This window comes from Peromyscus leucopus, chromosome 22 (assembly GCF_004664715.2).
Source record: "Peromyscus leucopus breed LL Stock chromosome 22, UCI_PerLeu_2.1, whole genome shotgun sequence".
In the NCBI taxonomy this organism is placed as follows: domain Eukaryota; kingdom Metazoa; phylum Chordata; class Mammalia; order Rodentia; family Cricetidae; genus Peromyscus; species Peromyscus leucopus.
Window position 1 is genome coordinate 13,772,049 of NC_051081.1, and position 17,541 is coordinate 13,789,589.

The following is a 17,541-nucleotide window of genomic DNA, read 5'->3' on the forward strand; positions in this document are numbered from 1 at the left end:
GTATACATCTGATATCGGAAATCTACTATTTCATAAATAGTATAGTGATGAAAATTTAATATCACACTATGCAATAAATAGGATTCAACTTGTATTTCCATACAGACTAATGTAGTTTTATTTACATATACATCTCATGTTAACTTTTACGTACATACAATTTTAGAAACCAGTGTATTTATATAGTACCCCATTTCTTTTTCTACTGAGACTTATCTGAAATAATACTTTCAATAGATGAAGCCTTGTTTAAGTGTTCCTTGTTTTGTTCATCGTGGTATCTACTGTTTGTGTGAGGCATAAGTGAGAGACTGAAGGTTGCTCTATGTTACCTTGATTTTTCACGCTGTAGGAAAAAGCTGTTCAATATGCTTTCAGAACAATAAGAATGAGGCAGAGCTGAGACTAACAAAAACATCTATTTCCCAGATGGCTCAGTGAAAGAGGAAGTAATGTTTCAAAACTGACTTTAAATTAAAACAGTTTGCATGAGGCCTTTGAGCTTAAAACTTTTAATGAGGAAGCTAACTTGCAAGAATATCGTTAGTAAAGAAAGTATCAATGATCTCCTTTGAATTGTAGATTAAAATAATATTTAAACATTTTGATCTGTTCTTAGTTAACTGTTCAGAAGATCTAAGATGTTTTGGTTGCAGAGGATAAAACTTTATCAAAGATGCAGATGCAGAATCACTAGCCATGAGCCTTTTTTTCTAGCCTTCCGGGGCAGGCGACAGTTTTTTCAATTGGCTGACACAGTCAATCTAATTTTGTTCCAAATATCCAAAATAGAGGCATAAATCTGTAAACAAACATTTGAATTACGCTTGGAGACACTACTTGATTGGGCTGTGCATAAATCATGGAAATTACTGTTTCACGGAAAACCAAAACTGAGTAGAGATTGAGGTAAGTGCCTTGATTTAGTTAAAACAGCTGTACAATGTTTACCTGTTTAAGCATAAGGTGTGATAAGTATTGTAAGGAATAAGGATGCATACACATTGCAGTCTGTTTTTCCACTGTCAACAGAAGACTGCAAGTTGTATGAATAGGAGACTACATCTGCCATTTAGTCATTAGACAGCTAATCCTTCATTAATTACAAACATTTGAGGAATGAATATAGAAACATAGAAGTCAACGTTCGTGCATTTAGTTGTGTGTAGTATCAACAAAGTGGTTTTTCAAAATATGCAATATCGATTATGTAGGATTAGATGCAATGAAGTAGAATTATAATATGTAAGAGTTATGTTTAAAAACAAACTGCTTTAAATCATTTTTCAAAAGTAACACTTGTATTTTATTTTTGTTATTTCATATATATGTTTGAGAGATGTGCTATGCATTGGTTATTTACAATTTGAAATGTTTCCTTATGGATACAACATGACAGATGTCTGTAATTCACATGCCTCTGTAATTTTTAATTCTGGAAATGTCATTATTTTATGTTTATGGATGTTTTGCTTGCACATACATCTGTTTGCACCTACTTCAAGTGCCCACAGAGACCAGAAAAAGGAATCAGAGTCCTGGAAGTGGTGTTCTAGACAGTTGTGTACCTCCATGTGGATGCTGGGTGTACATTTGAAATAGCAGTAAGAATTCTGAGCCTGTGATGTACCATGCCAGCCTCTGAGGCAAAATTTTCCTACCATATTCTTTGTTTTGGTTCAAAACATGGAAATTTAAAACTGGTACAAAAAGTTAAATCTACCACATTTGAAATTCAAGGAACCTAACTTACAGGTTACCAGTTCAATTGCTAGTTAAAAAGCAGAAGCAAAAATGCCTCTGTACAAAGAACAAGTTTGTTGGAAGAATCTATGATTCTCAAAAATCACTTGCCTTCTCCCTTAGCACCTTGCATATTTAGAAAATTTTTTCTATTTTTCATATATTGAAAATATAGATTATTTTCAAACAATATATATTCTGCTTGCTGCTTGCCCTCCCTCAACCCCTCCCAGTTACTCCACAACTGGACTTCCATTAGAATCCACACCCATTCTGACTCACCTCAGAAAACCGGCATCTAAATAATGATAATAATACTACAAAATAAAAAAATATGAAATAAACTGGATAGGAAGAAATAGAAGGAAAAGAGCCAAAGGAAAAAAAGCATAAGAAACATATATAGATACAGAGACACACACTGGAATCCCATAGAAACACAAAACTAGAAGCTGTAATGTATATATTAAAAAACCTGTACTGTTAAAAAAAAACAAAGAAGAAGGAAAAAAGGGGGGAGAATTGCCATAACAAAACATTAGGAGACAAAGAACCTCCGAAGGAGCAACTGAGTTCTTTTTGTGTTGGTCATCTACTGCTGGGCATGGGGTCTGCCCTTAAAAGTGATTTGTACCCGAAGTGATATGCCATTGGAAAGAGCTAATTATTTATATGTGAGTGGTATTAACCGGACAGCTTTCTGGATAAGGGTGATGGTTTGAGTTCACTTTTCATCTGAGTGCTGGGACCTCATCGGGTGCAGACCTGTCCTACCTCTCTGCCTGCTGCCACAGGCTCTGTGAGTTTGCATGTGCATAGATTCACTTGTATTTAGAAGATCTTAGTTCCTTGGTGTCCCCATCCCCTCTCACTCTTATAATCTTTCTGCTTCCTATTCTGCAGGGTTCCCTGATCCTGAAAGTGAGGGATTTATGTAGACATTCCGTAAGGACTGAGTTGTATAGGTTTCTGATTCACTGCATATTGTCCTGCCATAGTTCTGTGTATTTTTTTCCCACCAGCTACAGGTGGAAGCATCTCCGATGGTGGCTGAGCAAAACACTGAACTGTGAGTCAAGCAGGATGCTGCTAGATGTCATTTTATGGCTACATTCTTTTAGAGGAAGAGTAGTATTTGGTTTACCCATGGATCCCTGGCCTATCTGGTCTTAGGTATTAAGTCACCCACTAGCCCTGTGTGATGGCCAATGTGTGCTTTTAAATGCAATGGTGTTCCTTTTATGAACCTGAGTGTCCTTGTATTTATACATATATTTAGAATTGCAATATCCTTTTGGTGGATTTTTCATTAGGTGAGTATGTAGTGTCTTTCCCAATCTCTTTTGGTTTGTTTTTATTCGAAATCTATTTTGTCAACCATTAAAAGGGCTACAGTTGCTTGTGTCTTGTGTTCATTTGCTTGAAATATCTTTTGCCATCCTTTTATCATGAGATGATGTCTATCCTTGATGTTTATTAGATTTGTGTCCTGTTTCTTAGTTTCTGTTGGCTTCTCTGCTTCTTCTGAGAGTGTGGTGGTTGTGTGTTGTCTGGTAGGAAATTTTTCTTGAATCCTGATAAATGTGGTGACTGGGGATCCCAGGTAGATCATGTTTCTAGGTACAGGGAGTTGACACCAAGGAATGGGGAGAGGTGAGAACATCCATAGAAGGGAGCAGAGCCTGGTGTACATACCTACAGGAACTGTGTACATGCCTGGGATTGGGTAAAGACAAGGAGAGACCACAGCAGATGGTCTGTTACAAAGCTGGGATAAGCCTTGCTTTGGGAATGGGAATTGGAAGAGGAGAAAGAGTGCAGATAGCCTATCTGTTTCAGGACAGCGTGGCTTGTGAGTTCACAGAGAGTTCCTGCAGGAATTGGCGACTGAGACAAATGGATAGGGTCCTGAATGAAGGCTATATATCTGCATGATGCGCAGGGCATGAGGGCAGAGTGGAAGGGGAGGCTGCAGCAGATAGTCAAATACAAAGCTGGGGATAAGACTCCAGGACTGGTATTGGAGTGGAGGAGAGTGAAGCACATATTTAGAAAATTTTCTAAAACTGACTCATTTGTAACTTAACTTATACCTCAACAACAACACATAATAAGTAAGTTTACTTAGAATATATTCATAAATAAGACAAAGTGTTGTATTACATTCACGTTTACATAATATTTTATTGTTACACTACCTTTTGTTATCCAATCAGATGAATTGTGGTCTTTTTCTTATACTTGTTATATTCATCACTTATTTTTCAGTTACATAATCATATATTAACCATTTAATATGCACCTGACATCAAGCTCCTCTACAACAATACATAGAATACTCACTTAGTAGATGTCTTACCATTAGATAAAACAAAATCAATGTTTGGGAATGAAGTCAGAATATTCATTGCCTCTGTGACACCACAGAGTATAAAACTGTATGGAGGAGGTAATTCATGACCAACTTCAAAATCCAAGGTGAGCAGCTTGTTTACCTGGGATATGTTTCCCATAGAAATTTTTGGACAAATATTCAAACTCTGGAACCACTTTATTAATATGAGTAAGGTACAGAAAATGGTTGTGTTTTGACATATAGAATTTTAATTGTATTATATTTTATGTATTCATGTATTTATTCATTTATTTAATTTTTAGATTGGTCCATGCATGTCATATTTCACATGTGGAGGTCAGAGGACAATTTGCAGGATTCATTTTTCTCCTTCTAGTATGTAAACCCTGAGGCTCAAACTCAGATCAATAGGCTTGCCCTTCATTCAAGTGATTCATCTTGTAGACCTTATTATAATTACAGCATCATATAACATGATATAGATTATCACATTTACACTTAAAAAGTTGACCACTGAAATGCTTTCTAAAGAAAGGACAAATTTCCCACTTCATAATGTGTCATAGTTGCCAACAATGTTACTCTCAGACTCTAGTCATCTTCCAGATAAACAAGAAGCAGACAAACTCAATCTATAAAAATTGAATGATAAGTAATTATATAGGATAGCAAGAACCAATTTAAAATTGAAAAATTTGATCAGCACCTATTTTAGCCTCAATACAATGTTGTGTTTCAACATTTATTTCAACTACAAGTCACTGAATATAACTGAATTAATGGGTAGAAATAGTTTATATGGTGTAGCCCTGTCTGCAAACAACAATTAAGAATCTCATCCTGGCCGGGCGTTGGTGGCGCACGCCTTTAATCCCAGCACTCGGGAGGCAGAGGCAGGCGGATCTCTGTGAGTTCGAGGCCAGCCTGGGCTACCAAGTGAGCTCCAGGAAAGGCGCAAAGCTACACAGAGAAACCCTGTCTCGAAAAACCAAAAAAAAAAAAAAAAGAATCTCATCCTGGTTCGATGGTTTTAGCCATCATAGAATTAAACAAACATCCTTCAGACATAAATAGAAATTCACAACCACTGAAGTAAGAATGTGACCCAGAAGATATCTGCTAATTTTCTTCATCATTTTTTTCCTGTAGCCTGATGCAGTGCATCTATTGTAAGAACTGATCACATATGTAGCTCACATAACTGAATCTAGAAACCTGACTTGGAGCAATGGGAGACTAAATAAATCATTTAAAACAATGTCTATCATGTACACATCCAGTAAGTTTGAGACATTTTCAAAATTTTGTGTTTTTTTTCCTTTTAATTGAAAACATTAAAAATTAAAAATGGTTTCCTTATTAAAGATTTCTAGTTGGCTGTTAATTATTTTTATGTATATTTAATTTATTCTGTAATTTATACATATATGTGTAATTTATATTATACTCATAATGTATAAACTACAGTATACATTTGTGTATATATGTATATGTAAGCATGTGTATGTGCAAATAGGATATGTGAAAAATGTATTTAAGGTTAAATACAATAAAAAATACAATTAATTGAAAAACCTTAAACAACTAAAATAAAGGAGAGGCATAAGTGACTTAAATATGGGATCAGGTGACCCACTTACTCAGATGGAGACTTACCAGTAGTCTGGACACTCAGCACATCTATCATATTCAATGTGAATACAAGTTGGTTACCTATTCTCAGTAGGAGGTCTATTAATGGGAGAAGCCTGGAAGGACATGATTATGGGGTCATCCTAGGTGAAGAAGTGGGCATGTGTACTTTTGCATGTACTGTTCTTATATGAAGGCCAATCGTCTGTCAATATCCATAATTGAACCAGGGGAAAACTTTGCCATTCCCATGAGCCTGACACAGTGAAGGCCCTGCCATTCCTGTGCATCTGAAGGTTTGGTATTCTCTCATGTGATCACAGAACAATACACGTTCACTCAGGACCTCATTTGCTCTCTGCAATCATGTGTATAGCTGATGGTGAAGAAGAGCTCTGAAAAAAAAGCTGGAAAGGGAAAGAAAAATAAAACATGAATTAAGTAGTCTAAAAGTAAAGAAAATTGGGGGTTTTGTAATAGAAAAATAGGCATCAGTGTCAGAATATTCTGCCAATATTAAACTAAGGGTGAGGTCTGAATGAGATCATTAAATATAGCAATGTGACATCCAAATGAAAACTTTGGTGGGAAGTGTTTTAATATATGTATAGGTCAGTGTTAGAGCACTTGTGGATGATCCTATCAATGCAAATTTGTATAATTTAACAACCTGTGAGATTATGAGTGCTTACAAACTGACACATGGAACTTTAATTTACTAAAAATACAATTATATAATTATAATTAATAAAATGAACAAAAATCATAGTTATGAACATAGAAAGAGCAATAATGTATTTGTGACCCAGCATAGCAGTTTATACAATAGTAATATATAATAGATTACATATCAATAACTCTTCTTTTTACTTTGCTTCCTGTCTCATCAATGTAAATACATAGAGACATGAAAAGGCTCTGTATATCCAATCTTGCACTATTTAGCCAATCCCTTTTCAGATGTCTGATATCTTAACAATTTAATCAAATTCAGTTCATGATTTATGCCTCTTTCCCATATGCTTGTTTTCTTTGTAGTTAGGAAACTACACTACACAGTAGGGAAGAAATTCTGTAATGTGGCATTACAATATCCTTAATTATACTACTTTATTATATATAAGAAACTAGATACAAATTAACCTCTTTAGGTTTTGGTTAAAAGGGAGAATTTGACAGATGGGCCATCTTAAAATAATGTTGAAAACATTAACATTTAGCATATAACTTAATTGTGTTTTACAGAACCAATTTTCTTTTGTCTCCATCTTACTATTGTTAAATCAAATGTCTTCATGATATAAAAATTTCTTTATAAAAGCCTGTCATTTTAATCCTGGTCTTTGACCTAAGAGTAATGAAATTGGCACTTCCTGGGGAAAGTAACATAAAATAACAACCACACAAAGCATTTCAAATCAACGAGATTGAAAACTAAAGATTGAGAAGTTTTGCATATAAAATGTGGAGGCCTACAGCTCAGAGTGTCCTTCCTGCGGCTGTGGCTCATTGTCTCCTTTTATAATTTCCCTGTTTTATTTTTAATAACTGAAATTGATGCAGTTGTATCTTTGCTTACACAGCATGTATCCTCTGTTTATATAATATAAACCTTTTGAGAATCAAGACTTTTTCTTTCCACTCCATTCATTGTGAACTGTCTGCTACTAAGATCTGGAAAATTAGAGACCTTCACAAAACATTTGTTGAGTGAATGAGACAATTTTAGCCATTTTTTGTCAGACATCATACTTGACAGATTTCTCCGAATGCTCTCTTTGTAGAATGAAAATGCATTTAAATAATAAAATGCAATTATTTTTCTTAAAATATCTAAACAAGTAACTGGAACTAAGCAGTCTATATGGAAAATGGGTGTTAATATTTTGGAATGTTATTACCATAAGAAAAGCAGTCTAATTGTAGTGGTACAAAAGTAAGCTCAAACAGGCAAGGTATTAGCTGAAGCAGGTAAATTCAACAATGTCAAACTCTACCAGTGTCATACTTGACAATAAGTATAAAAATAAATTGCATGTGTGCAGCACAATCTATGGAATGATAAAGGATTTCTCTTTCTGCACTTAGTTTGATTGTCACCTTCAGAAATGATAGCAGTTGTCAAAGTCAAAGAACAGTATTTTTCAGTGTAATTTCACTATCACTTACATCATTGATTCTCAAATGTTCATGTTCCGATGAAGCAATGGGTAATCTTAAATTATATTTTCTTACAGAGTAGGTCTTAGTGGTGGGAACAGGACCCAAGGGTCTAAATCTTTAACAAGCTCTCAAGTGCTCTCTTTAAATTGTACTTTGTATAACTTGGAACCAGCCTAGAGAATATAACTCTTAAACAAAATTTTCCTTCAATAATTCTTCAATAGACTTCTTCAGTTATGCATTCTATTGTAAATCTATTAGACCCAAATGGGGGAGTTGAAAGGAAGAATTTGACCTGGGGACCTTCGAGAGGCTCCTCAGGGCATTTCTCAAGATCAAAGGCAAAGGATTACCTTGTCTGTCCCTTGTTGGTCTACATTCATTAGTCCAATGACTGCCTTTGTCATATCTTCTGCATAATCCAAAAGAGAGGGTCAGTCTGTTGGAACTATTTCTTGAAAAAAATGTTGTTTTACATCCTCTCCAGCATAAAGTGTCTCCAGTGTTTTTGATCTTAGCCATTCTGACAGGTGTAAGGTGGTATCTCAGAGTTGTTTTGATTTGCATTTCCCTGATGATTAGGGATGTTGAGCAATTCCTTAAATGTCTTTCAGCCATTTGAGTTTCCTCTGTTGAGAATTCTCTGTTTAGTTCTAAAGCCCATTTCTCAATTGGACTGTTGGTCGTTTTGATGTCTAATTTCTTGAGTTCCTTATATATTCTGGATATCAGTCCTCTGTCAGATGTGGGGTTAGTGAAGATCTTTTCCCATTCTGTAGGCTGTCACTTTGCCTTGTTGACCGTATCCTTTGCTCTACAAAAGTTTCTCAGTTTCAAGAGGTCCCATTGATTGATTGTTTCTCTCAGTGCCTGTGCTACTGGTGTTATATTTAGGAAGTGATCTCCTATGCCATTGCATTCAAGACTACTTCCTACTTTCTCTTCTAGCAGTTTCAGAGTAGCTGGATTTATGTTGAGGTCCTTGATCCACTTGGACTTAGGTTTTGTGCATGGTGACAGATATGGATCTATTTGTAGCCTTCTACATGTTGATATCCAGTTATGCCAGGACCATTTGTTGAAGATGCTTTCTTTTTTCCATTGTACACTTTTGGCTTCTTTGTCAAATATTATATGTTCATAGGTGTGTGGGTTAATGTCAGGGTCTTCAATTCGATTCCATGACGGAGAAATGGATGAGATATACATGAACAGCCTGGACATGAGTGGGAGCAATGAAGGGCGAGGGTCAAGGGAAAGAGAGTGGGAGATCTCAGCTGGATCAAGAAAAGAGAGGGAGAACAAGGAATAGGAGACCATGGTAAATGAAGACCACATGAGAAAAGGAAGAAACAAAGTGCTAAAGAGGCTCACAGAAATCCACAAAGATACCCCCACAAAAGACTGCTGGCAATGGTCGAGAGACAGCCAGGACTGACCTACTCTGGTGATGGGATGGCCAAACACCCTAATAGTTGTGCCAGAAACCCCATCCAAGGACTGAGGAATCTGGATGCAGACATCCATGGCTAGGCCCCGGGTGGAGCGCCGGGAGTCTAATTAGTGAGAAAGAGGAGGGTTTGTATGAGCGAGAATTTTTGAAACCAAGGTTGGATAAAGCACAGGGACAAATAGCCAAACGAATGGAAACACATGAACTATGAACCAAAGACTGAGGGGCCCCCAGCTGGATCAGGCCCTCTGAATAGGTGAGACAATCAATTGGCTTGATCTGTTTGGGGGGCATCTAGGCAGTGGTACCAGGTCCTAGGCTCGTTGCATGAGTTAGCTGTTTGAAACCTGGGACTTATGCAGGGACGCTTGCCTCAATCTGGGAGGAGCAGACTGGACCTGCCTGGACTGAGTCTATCAGGTCGATCTCAGTCCTTGGGGGAGACCCTGGTCTGGAGGAGGTGGGAATGGGGAGTGGGCTGGCTGGAAGGGAAGGGGGGCAGGAAGGGAGAGAACAAGGGAATCTGTGGCTGTTATGTTAATGGTTCCTGTTTAGGTGATCTTGTTTACCACAATTGAAGCATTTGATATTACTATTTTTCTTCAAACCTCTGGAAATCATCTCTCCTATCCAAGCATCATCATGGTCATAAGATTCAATATTGATTATATCTTGGATCTATTCCTCCAAGGGTGCTTGCTGATCTTGCCTTTAATGGCCTATTTATCCTTTTGCATTGTGCATTAGCATTTTCTTTTTTTTTTTTTTTTTTTTTTTTTTTTTTTTGGTTTTTCCGAGACAGGGTTTCTCTTGTGTAGCTTTGCGCCTTTCCTGGATCTCACTTGGTAGCCCAGGCTGGCCTCGAACTCACAGAGATCCGCCTGCCTCTGCCTCCCGAGTGCTGGGATTAAAGGCGTGCGCCACCACCGCCCGGCAGCATTTTCAAAAGACAGAGATTCAATTATTATTTGTCTAGCTTCTGAATTTGGTATCCTTCTGACTACTGCTGAAGTCAGTCTTTGTAAGAAATCAATGAAGGTTTATTTTGGGGCCTGTATAACTTTTGTAAATGACATAATTTTCTATCCTACTTTTTCAATTTTGTCACAAGCATTCAAGGCTGCCATTAGGCATAAAGCTAGGGTGTGGTCATCATATAAAGATTGTCTCTTTACATCAGCATAATCACCTTCTCCAAGAAGTTGGTCTTGGGATATTTTAATACCTCTAGCTCTATTTTGTTGTTCAATGGTCTTAGCCTCATCCTTCCATCAGGTTCTCCACTGTAATTGGGGACCAGCCTCTAAGACTGCTATAACCAAATCTCTCCATTCTTAAGGAATAATTCTATTATAAGTTCACCTTGAGTTTAACATCTGCTTCACAAAAGATGAATGGATGCCATATGGAACTACTGCTTCTTTGTATCTCCTCAAATCTAACATTTGCATAGGAGTCCATTCAAGTCATACACAGTCTGGGGGATAGCTATCATTTGGCAGTTCCTATAAGGTTACTGGATAAATTAAGGTTGGTTGTTTGAAAGTCTTAGGCTGTTTCTCTATAATCTTATAATTCAATGCTGAGATTGATTGTCCCTTCAGTTTCTGTCTGGGTCTGAATATCTCTATGATCTGTATTAATTAGTTTTTCCTTTAAAAACCTTTATCTTGGCATTCATATTAACCTATTTTTAATGATAAAAGAGAAATGATCAAATAATATTTATAATTGACATTACATAAATCTCATCAATATTAATTAGCCTCTCATTTAATTGTTCCAGTTTCAAACCATCTATTGTTATCGTATTATCAAACAGAGACCAAACTCCCTCCATTGTAAAAATGTTTCCCAGTTTTTAATGTGGGAAAAAACTTTTTTAAACTAATTCCTCCCTTTAAGAAATACCAATTAACTCACCAAATCTGCCAACAACGACAATTTAGATGATGGTGTGGCAGAAACCCAAGGAGGGGTCCAGAGAAAGCCAAAGGGAAGAAACTAAAGAGACAGGTGTCTGAATGGGGGAACATGTAAAAGCAGCTAATTCCAGCTTGCCTGGAGCCTGAGCCTGAGCCTGAGCCTGAGCCTGAGCTTCAACCTGAGCCTGGGCCTGGGCCGAACCTGGGCCTGGGCCTGGGCCTGGGCCTGGGCCTGGGCCAGTGGCTGCAAAGTCACAGACAAGTGGCTTTTTCATGAATTTATGCCCCAAGTTGGGCACCAGATTTTGTGTGAATCCTAAATGGTCTTATAATAATAATAATAATAATAATAATAATAATAATAATAATAAAAACCAGAGCCAGATGGTGGGGTAAATGCTGAAAGATCAGAGAGACAAAGGAACAATCTATAGCTACTTCTCACCTCTACAACTCCACAAATCCTCTGACTGAATGTGTCTGGGTCTTCAGTCAAAAGGAGTCCAGCCAAAAAGGGGTTTTAGTTCCTGTCTCCTCATGCCTTATATACTTTTCTCTGCCTGCCATATCATTTCCTTTCTAGTACTGGGATTAATGGCATATGAGCTTCCCAAATACTGGTAACAAAGTCATGAAATCTCAAGTGCTGAGATTAAAGACATGTGACTCCCACGTACCAGAATTAAAGGTGTGTGCCACCACTGCCTGGCTCTGTTTCTCTCCTAGACTGAATCAATCTCATGCAGTCCAGGGTGGCTTTGAACTCACAGAGATCCATCTGGATCTCTGCCTTTTGAGTGCTAGGATTAAAGGTGTGTGCCACCACTGCCTGGCATCAGTGTTCAATCTAGTGGCTTGTTCTGTTCTCTGGTCTTCAGGCAAATCTTATTAGGGTATACAATGTATAACCACAAGGAGGAGCCATTCAAGCTTCTAAAGGAGCCATTCAAACTTCCAACAGTCCTATCTAGCTGTGACAGCTATGAACCACAACAATGACCAGCATAGCATGAAAACCCTAAGAGTGAAGTAGTGATATCCATGCCTCAACCATAACCAATATCTCTCTAATTGGACTTAAGACATTTTAACAAAAAGGAAATCGTGGCTTTTGAGAACTGTTGAAGTAAATAAGGTAAAGAGACTTAATGAAGAAAAATCATTTTGTAAACTATGGTATTTTTACAAAAAGGTAAGCTTTTACTAGATGAAAAACCATCCAGAAAAAGAGAGAGAGAGAGAGATAAGCCAAGAAGACATAAAAAGTAAGTTCTTATACTTAATGCAAAGTCTCCCTTGGATAATGAGGAGTAAAGAATTCTTTCTTCTCTGTTCTTATTACTAATTAATAAAAGGAACTTTTGAAAAAGAACCAATTAATAATGAGTTTCTACTATTAGCTATGCACGTGAAGAGGTGATGAGCTGATATCTTTTTTAATTACTTCCCTTGATTCCCAAGCAAATATCATACAGATGCTATTCCATTCTTTGTCTGGCTCTTGGATCAAACAGAGTCAGGCAGTGGTGGCACACACCTTTAATTTTGGTACTTGGGAGTCACATGTCTTTAATCCCAGCACTTGAGATCTCATGCCTTTGTTACCAGTATTTGGGAAGCTCATATGCCATTAATCACAGGATGCCGATGTTGGCTTCTTAGGTTTTGTTGAAAACCACTCTAACAAAGACCTGGATTTAAATTACAGCTTCTACATGTTATGTGATAAAATATTTCTGGTTCCTAATATTTATTGAAGCCAGGTCCTTTCATTCCTCACATGCATCATTCTCTCAGACCACAGAAAACAGTGCATGATTAAAGGATGGCAGCAAAAATGGAAAGACCTTTTGAGTGTTCATTGGATCAGTATGAGAAGCAGAAGCCTGTATTCTGCTAGGAGTGAAGGAAGATTTCTTGAAATAGAATATGTAGCAGATGAAGAGTTACTGTAGAAAAACAATTAAATCGTTTGGATTTTTGATGCCATATCTTTGGAGCTTTCCTCATTTTTGTTTTCAAATTGCTTGATTGTCTTTGTACAACTACCTAAAGATAATCCAGAGCTTAGAGATCTTAATTCAATCTCAAAATTCTAGATTACCATGACATGGAACTTAACAGATTTCATAAAAAAAAAAAAAAAATTCTTGAAAAATCATCCAGATAATGGAATTGGAACTAGAACATTATGTCAAACCTATCTGATATTAAAGACTAGTATTGATCAATAGAACTTTCTCTATCATCCAGCCTGATAGCCACAAGCTACATGTAGCTACCGAATACATGGTACATGGCTAATAATTGAAGGAAATGAATTTTTAAGGCAATTTCAAAAAGTGCAGGAGATTCCATTTTACTATTGTTTCCATTATAAAGTTCATTTATATTTGAAATTCAGTGGCTACATATGATTGGGAGCAACACAATTGAACCACATATCTTTATATTTTATACATTCCTGTTTATTATTGAATTATTTTTTCTGAAAGATATTGAACTATCTATAAATCTATTGTATATTGTACAAGCAATTTTTCCCACAAACTCATCATAATAATTTATATAAGTATACAAATAACAAATAAACATATACATCAATAATCATCATGTAGCATCACATATAACATCAGTTTTGTAAGAAAAGTAGTTGCAATTTTTGAAGAGTAATAAAGCAAAGTAATCTTAATAAGGATTATAGGGCTCTAACTTATCAGCTTTTGCAGCTAACTTGTATTAGAAAAAGGGAATCCCAATTAATAAATATAAGAATAAATTAAATTTATTCTACTTATATGAATTCACTTACTCATTAACTTATGAATTCACTTATGCATTACCATAAGCCTTCACACATAGCTTCTTGACAGAAAGATTAGTAGTTTTTTGGTCACATTCAAGCAGTGGAACCAGCTTCCCTTTTTATATTCTTTTGAAATAAGCTTAATAAGACTTGAGATACTTTTACTTGAGAAACACAAGGCATCACACAGTTTATGCAGGATAAACATTAAAGTAACTGTAAATTGACAGCATTAGAGGGTACAAAAAAGCAAGTTTATACTCTGATTGAAAATTAAACAATATTGATTTCAATAATTCATATATTATGTTATTGAAGGAATGGAAAGTGATTAATGGCTAGGAATTGATATCAGCATGTCAGTAGGCAAAGATAAAACTGAGAATTGGGGCATTGCGGCAAAAATGTGCGCATGTGCATCATTGGGTGGGACGCATGCTTAGGGAGCTGTGAGATAAACCTGAGCCACTGCGGCAAGTTTGGCGTAGAGAGGAGAGGGAGCTGGAGATGTCTGACGCTTGGTTCTGAGGAGCAATTTAAACGCGATGGAGCGAGCAAGGGATCTCTTACACCTGAGAAGAATGACTGAACAGCACGTGCCAGAGGAAGAAGTCCAGGTCAAACGTAGAAGGCCTGCCTCACTGAGCAACCAAGAGTGCCACCTGTACCCACATTCTCAGCAGCAGCAGCAGCAAGTTCCTGTGGTGGATTTCCAGGCAGAACTGAGACAGGCGTTCTTAGCTGAGACACCAAGAGGTGGTTAAAGTAGTATTGAAACATCAAGGTGGTGGAAATCGAGGAAAACAGGAAACTGCAGAGGCCTGAGAGGGCATCAGGATCCCCTGGATCTGGATGGAGATGGAGACATATGGACCCATCCATTGTCTGAAACTTCAGTCAAGCTTACATTGTGTCTAAGAACCTACATCCACACCTTTATTTATAGCCCTCCCCTAAGTATTAAGGATTTTTTTTTTTTTTTTGGTTTTTTGAGACAGGGTTTCTCTGTGTAGTTTTGCGCCTTTCCTGGGACTCACTTGGTAGCCCAGGCTGGCCTTGATATTTTACTGTTGAAACAGCTATTGTGGGACAGCAATCATGACTGTGGGTAAGAGTAGCAAGATGCTGCAGCACATTGACTATAGAATGAGATGTATCCTGCAAGATGAAAGAATCTTCATTGGCACCTTTAAGGCTTTTGACAAGCATATGAATTTGATCCTCTGTGGTTATGATGAGTTCAGAAAGATCAAGCCAAAGGATGCAAAACAGCCAGAGCATGAAGAAAAACGGGTTTTGGGTCTTGTCTTGCTACCCAGAGAGAACTTGGTATCCATGACTGTAGAGGGTCCACCTCCTAAAGATACTGGTATTGCTCATGTGCCACTTGCTGGCGCTGCAGGTGGCCCTGGGGTTGGGAGGGCAGCTGGCAGAGGAATACCAGCTGGTGTACCTATTCCCCAAGCTCCTGCTGGATTAGCAGGCCCTGTCCGAGGAGTTGGAGGTCCATCCCAGCAGGTCATGACTCCACAAGGGAGAGGCACTGTAGCAGCTGCTGCAGTTGCTGCCACTGCCAGCATTGCTGGAGCCCCAACCCAATACCCACCAGGACATGGAACTCCACCTCCACCTGTAGGCAGAGCAACCCCACCTCCAGGAATTATGGCTCCTCCACCTGGTATGAGATCACCCATGGGCCCACCAATTGGCCTTCTCCCTGCTCAAGGGACACCTATAGGCATGCCCCCTCCAGAAATGAGACCCCCTCCACCAGGAATTAGAGGCCCACCTCCCCCAGGAATGCGTCCACCAAGACCCTAAGATATGGTTGATAAATATCAGCCTTTCCTTTTCCCTGCAATGTGTCTTGTGAAATTATGTAGCCTGAAAGCTTTTTGACCCCTCTTACTGCATTAATTATAGCTAATAAATACACAGAGCAATTGAAAAAAAAACTGAGAATTGGGTCCAGAAATTATGCCAAAATCCATATCCTTAGCCACCCTGAAAAAGAATAAAAGCAGAATAGTCATTATACTACTCCATCTGCTTTTGTGAATATCAACTCCTTTTACATTGAACTAAAACTCAAAAAATGCATTGGCAGATTCCACAAGGGATACAGTCCAGGTATAATGTGAAGAATTTGAATTTCAGATTCTTCTGGAGGAGGATAAGCCAGCAGGAGAAAATCCGGTGTGTCTGTGTAGATGTATCAAATGGATATTTATCAGATATGGGATGTGAGAGACTACCCATGTTTCTAAAAGTCTTCACTATCACTGAAGCAAAAAAGAAAAAAAAAAAGATTGACAGAACAAATTATTTGCTTCATCTAATAAAACAGTATTCATTCACCTTGATAGAGCTTCATCACTCCCAGTTTTACCCATTTCGGGGTCATTCCACAGAAAAGCCCAAGCTTGTTACTGCAATGTGAAGTGCATTGCTAGAAAAATGTCACTCCTTATATTCACGGATGGCTTCCACAAAGAACTGGAACCATTTGACAGAACAAGTGAAACCAAAACTGTGCAGTTGCAAAAATAGAGTGATTCACATAAAATCTGAATCTGAATGTTTCAAGAAAAATGTGTGAAAAATAAAAATCATAATCCATTGTTATGCTCTCATATGTGTTATAAAGTCAGTTTTGTTTTCAAGCTATGTGCTCACATAAGACATCTTTTCACTGTGCTCGCTTCAACAGCACATATGCTAAAATTGGAATAATACAGAGAAGATTAGCATGACCTCTGCACGAGGATGACACACTCAAATTTGTGCCGTGTTCCACATTTTTAAGGTGAAACAGATGAGACCTCCATGAGTAAACTCGGGGTGAGGGGGGACAACAGAGGAGAAGGGATAGAGGATGAGAACATAAGGGAATGGGATGGTCAAGCTGGGAAAGGGACACAGTGAGAGAGCAATAAAAGAGATATTTTAATAGAGCGAGACATTATGGGGTTAGGGAGAAACCTGGTGCTAGGGAAATTCCCAGGAACCCACAAAGAGGACCCCAGTCTAGACTACTAGCAATAGTGGAGAGTGTACCTGAACTGGCCTACTCCGGTAATCAGATTGGTAAATGCCCTAACTGTTATCATCGAACTTTCATTCAGTAATTAATGAAAACAGATACAGAGATCCACAACCAAGCACCAGGACAAGCCCCAGAAGCCTAGTCAAAGAAAGGGAAGAGGGATTATATGAGGAAGGGGGTTCAAGATCATGATGGGGGAATCTACAGAGACAACTGAACCAAACCTGTAGGAACTCACAAATTTTGAACCAACAGCTGTGGAACCTGCTTGGGGCTGAAGTAGGCCCTCTGCATGTGGGAGAGACTGTTGTGTAGCTTGGTCTGTTTAAGGGGCCCCTGGCAATGGGATCGGGCTCTATCTGTAGTGCATGAGCTGGTGTTTTGAGCCCATTACTTATAGTGGGACACCTTGCTCAC

At 37.9% G+C, this 17,541-nt stretch overlaps 2 protein-coding genes and 1 non-coding gene across 3 annotated transcripts; all 3 read left to right on the forward strand.

Moving 5' to 3' along the window:
* The first annotated feature begins 14,608 nt into the window (after positions 1-14,608).
* On the forward strand, positions 14,609-14,869 carry LOC114709657 (SNRPN upstream reading frame protein-like). The gene has a single exon (XM_037198256.1). The coding sequence runs from the start codon at positions 14,624-14,626 to the stop codon at positions 14,840-14,842; it is 219 nt and encodes a 72-aa protein (XP_037054151.1). The 5' UTR covers positions 14,609-14,623; the 3' UTR covers positions 14,843-14,869.
* Positions 14,870-15,144: 275 nt separating this feature from the next.
* LOC114709650 (small nuclear ribonucleoprotein-associated protein N-like) lies at positions 15,145-16,025 on the forward strand. The gene has a single exon (XM_037198257.1). The coding sequence runs from the start codon at positions 15,177-15,179 to the stop codon at positions 15,897-15,899; it is 723 nt and encodes a 240-aa protein (XP_037054152.1). The 5' UTR covers positions 15,145-15,176; the 3' UTR covers positions 15,900-16,025.
* A 747-nt stretch (positions 16,026-16,772) lies between these two features.
* Positions 16,773-16,881, forward strand: LOC114709710. Its single transcript, XR_003736965.1, has one exon. It is a non-coding gene; the product is annotated as a U6 spliceosomal RNA (small nuclear RNA).
* Positions 16,882-17,541: the final 660 nt, after the last annotated feature.

Excerpts from the sequence above, each read along its gene's own strand:
- LOC114709650 (XM_037198257.1), top strand. The coding sequence starts at position 15,177 with ATGACTGTGGGTAAGAGTAGCAAGATGCTGCAGCACATTGACTATAGA.
- LOC114709657 (XM_037198256.1), top strand. The coding sequence starts at position 14,624 with ATGGAGCGAGCAAGGGATCTCTTACACCTGAGAAGAATGACTGAACAG.